This window comes from Lottia gigantea (assembly GCF_000327385.1).
Source record: "Lottia gigantea unplaced genomic scaffold LOTGIsca_90, whole genome shotgun sequence".
NCBI classification, from domain to species: Eukaryota; Metazoa; Mollusca; class Gastropoda; family Lottiidae; genus Lottia; species Lottia gigantea.
In genome coordinates, this window is record NW_008710951.1 from 40,522 (window position 1) to 53,751 (window position 13,230).

The window sequence follows — 13,230 nt, forward strand, 5'->3', positions numbered from 1 at the left end:
CCTGATTTAGGGAAGGTCAGTGTGTAGGTCACAGTCTCGCCCTCCTTCCTGTCCTCAAAACAATGAATAGCATCGAATTTCTCATTGGAGACAAAGCTATGATATAATTGTTCTCCGGACTTATAATCGAACATTAGCACAATTTCTTTAGAATCTGTTGCGATCACTGCTGATGGGTAAGATATTGGTTTAAGTTTCACGCGATCACATTCCTTCCTTTTGCCAATTCTTTGATTAAGTTCGTCTGGGAAAATTTCGTTTCCATGTCTCTGATTTGATATAACGTAATAATTACAGAAATTTTCTTTACTTCCATCCTCCATTTCTAAATAAAGTCTCCAAGAATATTCTCCCTTGCGTGGAGTTTTCACATTGAAGAAAAGTTTCTCATCCTCCAGCCTGTAGACTACTGTATTGGGAATTTCCATGCCAATGGAATCAAACAAACGACTGGTAATTATGGCGTCCTCGAACTTTTCTGTGTTCTCCATTTTGAAAGAGATTTGTGCATCGCCTGTTGTGGTTGTCCGAACCTCGCCTGTTTTGTTACTAATTGGTATAAGTCCGATTTTATGAGTGTGTGACGCAGGACCCCATCCGCTGTCTGGATGATCGGGGAATATCTGTCTGTTATCACTACCCCTTTCGAAATTGATTTTATATGTGATTATCCAGTCGTAATCATAGTTTGGTCTAATAATTCGGACATCACGACCTACAAGTTCAAGACGATAAACACCGGCTATCGGTGCTCGGACATTCAAGCTTAGAGACTTCTCTATCGGCCGGTGCATGAACACATTTCGGTTGTATTGAGGTGTTACGCGATTGTTGCTGTCCAACTTGTACAGAATGAACTGGAATTTATAATGCAGGCCATCTTGCGGGGGAACCCCGAGCAGCACCTCAAGGTCACCAGATTTAGAATCAATCACACACTTTTTGTGGGAATCTAGAGACATCCCGAGTTCAAAAAAACGATCTTTCGTATTGGCACAAGATTCAAATTTGTTGATCGTCCATGGATACTGTAATAGCTGCCATTCAGGCACTTCCGGATAATGGGAGTAGATCATCTCGGACGGATCCGTAAGGAAGTAATTTTCATCACAAGTATAAGTTAATGTTTTGTGTGAACTAGATCTGGATTCTAGACGATTTTGACTTTTAACTTCATCTCTCGGAGTTTTTACTGTGTTGTCTATGAGCAGACGTACTGTATTGTCTTTGGATTGAGGAGCCTCAGAGACATGGATAATATTGGGCTGCTTCGGATCTTCTTTCGGGATAACCATCTGCTTCACTAAGAATCCATCTTCATCTTCTTCTACCTCATCGATTTGTTCCTCGATAGCAGCACATGCTCCCCAATAGGCATCCACAAATCTCCAGACTCCATCGATCAGCACCGCATTCCATTCTCCGTAGTGTTCATCCTCGAACACAGATTGTCCAACCTGATATGATGATCCTTTTAAACGACCATGGATGATAACACAGGGTATTTTTGCTGCTCTGGAAAAGAAGTGTGTGGAATGTTATGAATGTGGACATTGAATCTTGTTTGAAATTTAATAGGCTGTTATGTTAAAGAAAAAGGCACATAAGAATTAAAACGTACCGACATAACTTGGAGAACCACTGAGAATAGTTGCCCTCGCTGTTCTTGATCGCCCAGATGTGGTAGATTGGTTTATTGGTACTTGGTTTATTTCTGGGTGCTAGCATCATGTCGACTGGCTGAGCAGTGATCCAGCGATACAGAGCCCTGACTAAGGCTAGAGTATTGTCTAAATCTCCAGTTAAATACTTAACCAGTTCCTCATAGGGTCTATCCAGCAGATAGGCTGGTGCCTGGAATGGAAATAACACTTGATTATCGTGACCATGTGTAAACAGGATACACCTTAAAATATAGGCTACTTAGCATTATAGATGTTGTGGCAATGATCCACTAGGTTTTGGGGGAGGAAACAAGGTTCATCTTTTACATCCATGTAAAGTTTAATACTGCATTGTCAAGTGGTACAATATAATGTTTATATTGTTTATATGGTACAATATAGTTAAGCAGGAATAGTTACACATAGAAATGCTTGATAGGTATTTTGACAGTTATTGACCATTCCACAACTTTCAATATAGCTATTAGAGCTTGGAATAGAGGCAGATGTTTCGGTCAGATACCATTGGTCTAACGCATTTGGTCATTTTGTTGAACAATTTGATCCTATCGACGGAGTTATATGATTAATGTTTAACATACCTTCGATGCTTTGTCATCAACAGCCTTATAGTCCAACTCTTTAAATATGGCTGTTTTACTGGAAAACTGTTGCTTTGGTGGAGGAATAAGCTCAAAGACTTTTTCATTTTCGGAATAACTTGCATGTGCAGCAGAAAAGATAAAATGCGGTTCTATTTGGTAGGTAGCTATGATACTCTGCGAAGGTACCTGAATAAAAAGAAAGAAGGGCACGATTTCAAATACTTATCAAAACCTGGCTCTGGTACTGATTTAATGCTGATTAACACTTCTGAAGAGTCTAAACGAGTGTCATTTGTAGTCTGTAGTTTTCATAATTTTGTAAAGTTATTTGCCTTTATTTTTAACTTGATAGAATTGCTCCCGATAAAATTTATCACAAATTAACGAAGTTCGAGAAAAGCTAACTTTTCTGGTCGAACCTGGCATGCATCCAGTGGAACTTACAAAAGTATAATCCTTACCGTTTTTGAAACACCGCTTCCCATTTCGAAGTCTGCGTTTCAGACATGAGCCTTCACAAACAAAATTCAGTAAAGTTTTGGTTTTATCTACAAATTCCACAAAGAAATCGTTTTCCCCACTTTAGCTATAATATATCCATGCTTTTTATTATATACGTCACTTCCTATCAGATTTTGCCTTTGTTCATATCCAAATCAAGAAAAAATGTCTATTTTCACTAAATGTTCAAAAATCCATCAAAAGTTTTTTCACGAAGATCGAAAGTTCTGATCTCTTTCACGAATCTACAAGAAGTAAAATCTGTTTCCATTGAAAATACGGTTGTTAATGACGCGTGATTTGGTAATCCTATCATACACCACGGCTAATCTTGTACAAGGAGATTAACTAATCTTGTTATGTAGCTATAAGCTATAGAGGGGATAAGTCAATTAACTAAAATAGGACTGTTTATGGTGTTGGTTTTGTTTGATGAATTTGGAAATGATTACTCTTAGAAATGATAGGGTAGAGGAGTGCAATCGCTTTATGATTATTGCCCTTTTCATACATGCAGCATGGCGTTTTTGTTACTTAATGACACCATCACCATTTCTGTTTATTTTGGGTCGCTTTGCACATGGTTGTATTATATAGTTATTGAATATTATTGAAAAGATTACATCGCATGCTTTATGTATTTTGAGGCTAGGGGAAAACTTGCAGAAATTGTTGACTTTACTCGTAAACCACTGATTCCAAACAACAAGACGTGCTTGTTACACTCTCTAAGGGTACATCATTAACAATTGTCAATAGTATAGTGTTTTTAATTATCAACTTTGCCAATTGGTCTAACTACCAATGATATTCTCGGTTGTTTCTGTCTAATGGAATGCAAAGAAAAGCCAATCAGCAACAAGGAGTCTTAAGATTCGCCAAGATGGACAAACTACATGTACACTAATTTGAAACTGATCGCACACCTCTAGTTAACAGTAGTTTAATATCATATCTCGGTAGTCAAAACAGTTACACTTCAATGATCCAATCTCTGAGAAAACATAAAAATACACAAAAAGGACAAGTATTTCTGAAGGATCGGCGACCTGATTGTCAACTTTCGTGACCCTTGTACAAGACTCTCGTCAGTACAGGTGCTTACGAAATTATCGTTAGCAATTGACATGTTTTGTGCCAGAGCTAAGAACAACGGCATGTTCAAAACAAACACCAAGGTTCTGATCTGGAATACGATGGGACGCCCTGTAATCGAAAAGGTAGTTTGACAAAAATCAATCATGTTTTTCAAACTGCTTTAAAAATGCTACCGTTCCATATATTAGGTTAGGTACCGGTTCGCTATTAAGAATCCAATATGAGTTGGGGTATCACGAAGTCTTCTGTGGATGCCCTTATACCAAGCCCATAGACATCAACGGAAACGCCGTCAAGACAAATATTTTTGAAAATCGAATAAAATATACCATTTGAAAAGCATTCTTGAGAATGGCTCTACCATTAATAATATACACACATATTAAATTCCTTTTAGTTGTTTTCAAAATATAAATGAGTATGTTTTGAAATTCGGCTCCTGTGATATCAATGGATGTTAATAGACCATATACCTATAAGGATCTCATTCAATAGAAGATATACTCGGAGAATTAGCCAGGACTATTTTCAAGTGTTTACCCTTGTCAGATCTGTTTATTAACATTACAGAGGAATTTACTATTTCTATTGTAATGAATATAAAGATATTATTTGAATATTGAATGGTATTAAAGAGGGTATATAGGAGAAACTAGAACTCTTAATCTTATTCGCCTGATGAATGAAACGTTGTTAATAAGAAAAAGAATTAACCTTAAATATTTTTTTGGGATATTTTTTATGATGTTACTTTTATTTCTTTTTAAATAACCATCTCTGAAGGGCATACTCAGAATATGTATCATCGGTTTATTAACGGATCATATTGCACGGTTATACATAGATATAGAAGTTTTTTTATGGACCAATGAGTTTGACCAAATGAAAAAAATAAAGTTTATGCAGTCCTGGCATGATTGTGAAGGTAATTAAGATAGCTAGAATATCTGAAATTCTGCAGAAAGACTATTTTATGCAAATTCTTAATCGCATATTATGTCAGCATAATATTATGGACCCTACCGGGTAACTTCTTTTACATCGAAATCTACTTGTTCTTGATATCTGAGAGCATACATTCCAAACACGACATAGTTGATGAAGTAAAATTTTTTAAATAATTTTACACCTGCCTGGCATAACGTGTAGGGATTTAATTTTAAAGTGCGTGTTTGTTCATCGTTTTCAGTCTGAATTTCTAAAAATATTTTCATAAACATGTTACGTCCTCAGAACTTTTTGAGGGGAGACTGGGGTTCGTAGTACACCAAAGAATAACCCCAGCAGAAAAGTCCAGGCCTAATATTCAAAATACCCATCAGTATAGGTAACTGGTGCAGTATTGTATGTTAAGCCTCTTCATTCCTTTGAATTGGCTGGGGTGGGTCAATCAGTCACCAGGGTATGAACTGGAAATTTGTTTAGAAATGACAGAACGATTTCAAAATTAAAAGAAAAACTGAAAAATATCATATAACATTGTAATCATTTTCAATATTCTATAGGAAAGATCGAGTTCAGTCGATCACTATGACAAAGGCAGATTCCCATATCCAGTATGTATAGCCTATATTTATGGGCATGCTTTTAGCTTTCAAGAATATATGAATACATCTAAATATCATCACATCACAATGTTACCGTTTCCTGTGTATATTGGGGGAATTTGGGGTCAATCGGCCAACAAGGCATTAGGTTTTTGTAATATGTAAATGGAAGAATGATAAAATATTTCACAAGTGATTGCTATAAAATTTGAAATTGGGGGCCAAACGGTCAACAGGGAATGAGACCCCTAAATCTCTTGAGCTCCATTTTATGACAGAATTTCAAGGACATACACAATGATTGACAAATTTACAAGTGATTGTTACTAAATCAGCAATTTGAAAATGAAAAGTTTGAAGGTCAAAAGGTCAAAATTGTCGTCTGGTGCTGTGATATTTAAATGGTCGTAGCGGATTACCCTTAATCCAAGTCACACTTCTACACTGCATATTATTGACATGGAAATCCCCAAATCAATAAATTATCCATTCAACTATTGTCACGTCTAATTACAAATCAAACTTGGTCGATTTACTGTCACTTTTCAAGGTCAATATTTTGAAATCGGCTTTAGAAAGTTTCAACTTTTCAACCTTGCTATCTCTGCTTGATCACATAGCAGGGGATCGTCTTGAAGAAGTCTTCTATCATCTAAACTCCATCGGAACACCTGATGCTACTCAACAATTAGCCAAATCCACAGATCCCTGTTATAGAAACCGTATTGTCCCAGAAACGTACTATATAGGTTTGATCAATGTTTCTAAATAAAAACAAAAACATAGGATCAACAATGAAAATTGTACACGAGTTAAATAAAAAATATTACAAATGCTGGTAATCGGTGTATCTCGCAATAGAATTATCGTTCAGGTTGACTACGGCGGATCTAATTAAATGCTCGAATCGCCTCTAGAGGCTGTATAACACCATCCACCAGCAATGCAGTATCCACAAACAATCAAATAAACAAATGATAATTATAAACAATTTATAACCAAATTATAGCAATTAATTAAGAATGGTTGTAGAAATCTGAGTAAGATAAATATTGATCTAGCTGTTATTGATCACTTGATATTGATAGATTGTAGTTGATAAAGTTAAAGTGGCATTGTCTGGTTTTAGCCGGAGGTTCAGCTGAATTGGGTAATATGAGTGACTACGTGTGCGTGTATTAAAACGGGAAATGGCATTTTTGTGTTGGCAAACTGTCCTCTTGCAATTCAATAGTGATTCCCATTCCATTCTGACCACAGCAAACTACCAACTACTGGTACAGTCCGCGGGTTGTTGGGCATGCTATTTCGTATGTGGTGTTCCAACTTTAGTGCTTGCTATTTATGATCGTAACGAATACCAATTTCCAAATGATCATATCAATATTAAAAATGTGTTCGTGCAGTGTCGGAGCCGGATTTGCGTCCAAAAGGGGGCATAATATCTGAGATTGCCCGAATTTCTTACCTAGTTATGAGATTTTTGCCCGAAAAACATGCTTTAGGGGCTGCAAGGATGGGGGAAGGGGTGGGTTTGCCCGCCCCCCCCCCATTTCGGCCACTGTGTTGGTATTGCAGACTTCAAATTTCGTCAGCACCGACGCAACTACGGACAGCGTGGTATCTTTTCAAAATAATATTTGTAATTAAATTCTTTTAAAAACCGTGACGTATGACGAAATTATTGACATAAATATTTAATAGAGAAATAATATACATTTAAAGGGCATGATAAATATAATTGATTATGATATTGTTAATTATATAGCTATGTTTTATAATGGCATAGGCCTATCAGAAGAGCAATATACTTGAAAAAGTTGAAAAACGTTTATGTCAATGGATTAAATTGTAATAAGACTATGTAACAGGATAATTGTCCCGATGTGAAAGATGTTATTTTTAGTTGATGATACAAAAGTCGCTTTAAACAATTAATAAAGACCATCAAAAGCATTGGGGCGGAGAAAGGGTGTGACGTCACGGTTTCTTGCCTCCATATCCGGTAGGAAAAGTTCATCTTTTTAAACTTCATTCGGGAAATAACAGATATTTACGATATTTAAGGGTAAGTTATCAATTAAAAGATGCTTGTTAAGTACTAATTAATATTTACACCGCATTGTACAGCTAGATACTGCATTGTTAGAGAATAATATCTTAATACATGTCAACAGGCAACGAGAATTTTATTTTCATTTTACCGGTATTTATATACTCACTACAAAGATACCGCCACTGGGCTCTATCAACAATAATGCCCTAGTAGACTGTGATATATGGCGAATAACGCCCAGGTAATGTTTAGTATATATAAAGATGTATTGATAAGATATCTTATGTCCATGTGTTTATTGTGATGTTTACTGTTTTTTACCCGACATTCTTCCTTGTGAGGTGAGTTGATTATTTATTTTCTTGGAAAGTGAATTGTATTTTTGAAAAATTCGAAGTCTTACAGTGATTTGATACAAATAATTTCTACATTTGAATGTGGAACTCTTTATAATTTTCTGTTTATTAGATGGTAGTATTATTAGAGGATAAATTTCATGTAGAAATAAAAAAATTAAAACAGAACTTTAAGTTAATATTTCTTTATGCTCTACAATAATTATTGATGTATTGAGCACTATTTTAACAGTGGTATTTCTATATCGCTCTATAATTAATATATTGAGAACTATTTAAACAGTTGTATTTGTTGCTCTATAATTAATATATTGAGAACTATTTTAACAGTTGCATTTCTTTTTCACTCTACAATTGTATTTAACACTATTTTAACAGTGTAAATATTTTATTATTGTAAATATATTTATATATAAGAATTTCGAATGTGGAATGTATTTAGATCTGAAGACATTTTAACATTTTAAGACAAATAGAACCATGTATTTAAACATTTAGTGAAATAATAAGAAATGTTTAATTCAGTGAGTGACCATATTAATTTCAGAGTATTGGTTATTACTGGACACTATTGCTCAAAATTAACTAGAAATGACCTAATATTTTTTTGTCTTCTTGGCAAATGAAGATGTGCAGTCAGTGCATGGCTGTCAAAACAGCAACACAGCAGCAGCAAAATTATCTTTTGGCCTTTTTGTTTCACATAAGTGAAAGTTGATATTGCCATATTCCTGGTTATTAACCTCATTTTGACAGGAAGGAAGCACTTGATAATTTTGAATTGATTTATAGATGAGAGAACAAACAGATAAACTGACAATAATTGTAGGGAAGACAACTTATTAACTTTCATACAGTTTATAACAAGTAATAGGTAAATAATTTCACAATTGTGGTCAATGCTGTACAAATTAGTAGAATCATGTTAAAGCAGTACAAGAAAAGTGGATCCTTAGGTAAATTGCTTCTTTACCTATATCTATTTTAATATATCTTCTTGTTAAAAGTTGCTTATCCTAAGCTGACGACTGACAAGTGTCAACTAAAATATTAAAGCATGAAACACCCTATGAAAATGAAATGAGTCGTTCTGCAGTGTGCAGTGAGGAAAGTTTTTCTAGGACAGCAGCATTAACCAGCCTCATTCTGATTTCCAACTGTCAAAGGATATGAAAAAAACATAGAACAAGTACCAGATAAGATCTTGGCTTTTTTTCTGCATTCAACATTGTTTTCATGACAGCTTCTCCAACCTGCATCATTGACAGAGTGACTGGGTTAAAAAATCTGATTGTACTATCTTGACCCATTCAGTTATTTTACCTTGTCCTCCAGGATTATAAGCGAGTGCTGATACTGCTGAGCTACCATTTTGGGGTGGAAAGAGTAAGCAAGACACAAAATTTCTATGATTCAGATGAAAATGTGACCTAATAAAAAAAAAGATGAGACCTAATTTCAGTCTATTAAATTATTGGGCCTTGAATAATGAACTATAAACAGATAATGACCTATATCCATGTTTTTATTGCTCTACCTACTGGATTAAAGAAAATTTCCTCTGAAATTACTGGCCTAAAATGTTCCATGTCCAGCAGGTGTTCTGAAATTGTTATAATAGGTCAGACTAGATTTCTGGAAAATTTCCTGAGTTCACTGGATAGAGTTTATTCACCAAAATTGTCATAGCAGCATGTAAGTAGCATTTTCTCAAGATATTTTAAGTTATTACCTTATTATATCAAACTATTTTTCTACATCATGGTTGGAAATTAATTCAGTTGTGGAGACTGCCTAGGTCCCATTGAAGCTAAGAATCACATGGTACAAAATTTAAAGTTGGAGGGACAGCTGCCTCTATATACATCAAGCTGTTATATATCAACACATATTTTTAAAGGGACAGTTTCGCCGTTTTGGGGGGATGATTTGGTTCATAAATTGATGTAAATAGTTTTCAGAGGCACTAAAGTGTATGAAAAATAAATAATTTCTTCAAAAATACCTCAAACTAAGAATTTTTCAAACGTGGATAATTCTGGACACACTGTTACTGATTAGTTTAGCTAAAAATTCCTATTCCTGAGACTAAGGTAAGATTGGTCAAACAGATGGGGAATCTGTCTCTTTAAAAGGGCTTACTTTTTGAAGTAAGTCTAAAAGAGGGCAGGTTATTTTAGCCCAAATTCAGATTACTTTTGACCTCAATTCATTGTTGCAGATGAAATGATTTCTAAGAAGACATATCCTTTGCCTTCTTTGACTTTTTAAGTTGAAATGATTGACTTCTATTGAATATGAATTGAATGGTATCTACTAAATAGACTTGAATCAAATATCTGACATATTTTTCTATTATGGATCAAATTTTACTGAAATGGTCATAATATATACCAGAGGTAATTAACCATAAATATATTTTTGATAATTTAATTCTTGTTTAGATGGTATTCAAAAATTTGATGATGTTAGCATTTTGAATACTTTGAAATTGATGTACAAGGTATGAAAAGGTACTTTCTTACAACCTGATTTTTCTGAAAATTTGGCTTAGATGTTGAAAATGCCTTCTATCAGGATGTTGTCTAAATTCTCCAGTTTTAAGTTCAATAGTCAAGTCTACAAGCGGCCTATATGAAGTTGTAAAATGTGAATTAAAATTTCATATGATAATCAAAAATGAAAATTACTTTGACAAATTTGCTTATAAATAATTTCAATTCAAGTCAGACAGTTTGGAACTCTCATTTTTCAACTATGACATGAAAGTACAAGGTTATGATTGTAAACATCTCAACAAGATGTCAACTTTAAAAAAGGGTTCAACAGTTTTATAAAAAAGTTTTGAACATTTTAATGGTGTTTTGTGTTCTCTAATAGATTTCAAATTCTTTACAATTTTGTCCCTAGGAATATATTTGGCCTATTGAATGTGCAATTTTCATTCACTTGTAAAGAAAACTCCAGGCCTAATTTTTGCATCACACAGGTGGCACAAACTAAGCTGTGGTTTAATAGAAACTGCAGAAGGGTTGGAAGAGCTGTTGAGGGGTTGAGTGCGAATGACATATTTTGTGTTGAGGTCAAATAAAGTGAAAGTAAAGATGATTTATTTTAGGAGACATTCATCAATTTCTACTGTGATTTTTATTGATATTTAAATCATTGACCGACATTTATTATACTTTGTATACAAATGATGTGATTTTTATTGTGTAGTAGAAGATGTACAGACAATTTTATCCAAAATAGGTTCTCTTGTAGGTTTTTGTACAGGATTACTTATAGCTTTTATTTCACATTCCAAATAGGTTTTTAGGGGCCGCGGTGCCTCAGTGAAGGTTCAGGGGTGGGGTTGGCAGTCTGCTTATAGCGTCTTTCTGCACTGCATTTTCAATGGGGTGAAGGCCAAAACCTTGGCCTTCTGACAGCATCTCTTTGCATATTCCAAATTCTTATATGAAATTTTAGTTCCTATTATTCCAATAGAACATCTGATCACCAGAGATAAATCTGTAATTATTTTGAATTATAGTTTTAATTCTATCAACTTACCAGGACCAGAACTGTCTCAGAAAGTTCCTTGATTTTCAGGGCCACTTCAAGTTGGAAATGGTTCCTTATGTAATTTTTTAAGGGTCAAGGATGTGATGTCAAAGTATCCAATCAATGTATTGGTTCAAGTGTGGATCAAAGTTATTGCATGTCAACAATCCTTTGACAGTTTGAACATTTGAAAGTAATACTAACTCTTAGAATGGTCTTAAAATAAAGTCTCAAACTTGTGAATATATTCATCAGTTGGACAAAACAGGTTCCATGTGTACAAATAGAATCTCTAGATAAGACGATATATCCATTAAACTCAGTAATTATTGAAAAACACTTCTAAACTACTTTGTTTAAAGGATTATTACTTAGTTTTATGGACATATTGGATTATAGAGGGATTCTGTCGTTTAGATTTGACACCAGGTAAGTCCACTGATTAACAAAGACTTAGAAGTGAAACCCATAGCATTTCATTAGATGACTAAGATGCAGACCAGTAGTCATTAAGTGACTATAAACCTAGCCCACCTACATGACATATTCAGTTATTTATGATTTTGTGATTGTTTTAAGATAAACAACCATCTTAAGAATAAAACAAACATAAAATATTCAGGTTTAGAACATCACGCCCCACTTCATTTCAAACTTTCCCTGTTTTATTACATTTAGACTGTTTTATACGACAACTACTTGATTATACTTGTTTACCTCCCTTTGGACACTTAATGTAATCAATCAACCAATAACTTAACAGCAATAAAACTGAAAAAATCTTGATGTTTTAAAAAAACTTCGAAATATTATGCTTCATGAACAGTGATTTTGATGAATTTGTTTTGAAAATCACAGTAATGAACTAATATTTTTGTAAAGCAGTGATATTTGTGTTAAGAAAATGTGTTCAAGATATGGTATTTGAAGATGTGTTATTTACAGGGTAAAGTCCTCTAAATAGTAACCACTGATAGAATGGTGGTGTAGAAACATTGTTTAGTTCCAATAGTATATATAGCTTATTCTAGTAAAATAAATCACTTGGAAGTGAGCAGTTTATTTTTGTTTTTGTTTGATTTGATGCAAATATAGCTGATTTATTGATTCATTGGGATAATTTTAATAAATGTCCTGAAACCATAAAAGCCATATTTCATTTCAAACCACATATTCATTTACACTGCAAGATGACGTCAACAGTTATTAACACAATATTTTCATTGTTAAAATAGTGCTCAATACATCAATTGTAGAGTGATATAGAAATACAACTGTTAAAATAGTGCTCAATACATCAATTGTAGAGCGATTTAGAAATACCACTGTTAAAATAGTGCTCAAGACATCAATTGTAAAGCGATATAGAAATACCACTGTTAAAATAGTGCTCAATACATTAATTGTAGAGTGATATAGAAATACAACTGTTAAAATAGTGCTCAATACATCAATTGTAGAGTGATATAGAAATACAACTGTTAAAATAGTGCTCAATACATCAATTGTAGAGTGATATAGAAATACAACTGTTAAAATAGTGCTCAAGACATCAATTGTAAAGCGATATAGAAATACCACTGTTGAAATAGTGCTCAATACATCAATTGTAGAGTGACATAGAAATACAACTGTTAAAATAGTGCTCAAGACATCAATTGTAAAGCGATATAGAAATACCACTGTTAGAATAGTGCTCAAGACATCAATTGTAGAGCGAAATATAGAAATACCACTGTTAAAATAGTATTCAATTACATGTTTCAGGTTCTATTTTAATACCTCCATTCTGAAAAGTGATATGGATTGCTGAAATGAAGCTTTATCAGCTGCTAAATGAAATATGTAGACTAGATC

The 13,230-nt window shown here is 33.9% G+C and overlaps 1 protein-coding gene across 1 annotated transcript; it reads right to left on the minus strand.

Moving 5' to 3' along the window:
• Positions 1–929: 929 nt before the first annotated feature.
• Positions 930–1,773, minus strand: LOTGIDRAFT_134373 (hypothetical protein; the record flags this gene model as incomplete). Its single annotated transcript, XM_009068466.1, has 3 exons — positions 930–1,171; positions 1,361–1,515; positions 1,622–1,773. Coding segments are annotated over 3 exons (549 nt in total), but the record flags the coding sequence as incomplete, so codon positions are not given.
• Between the last annotated feature and the right edge of the window lie 11,457 nt (positions 1,774–13,230).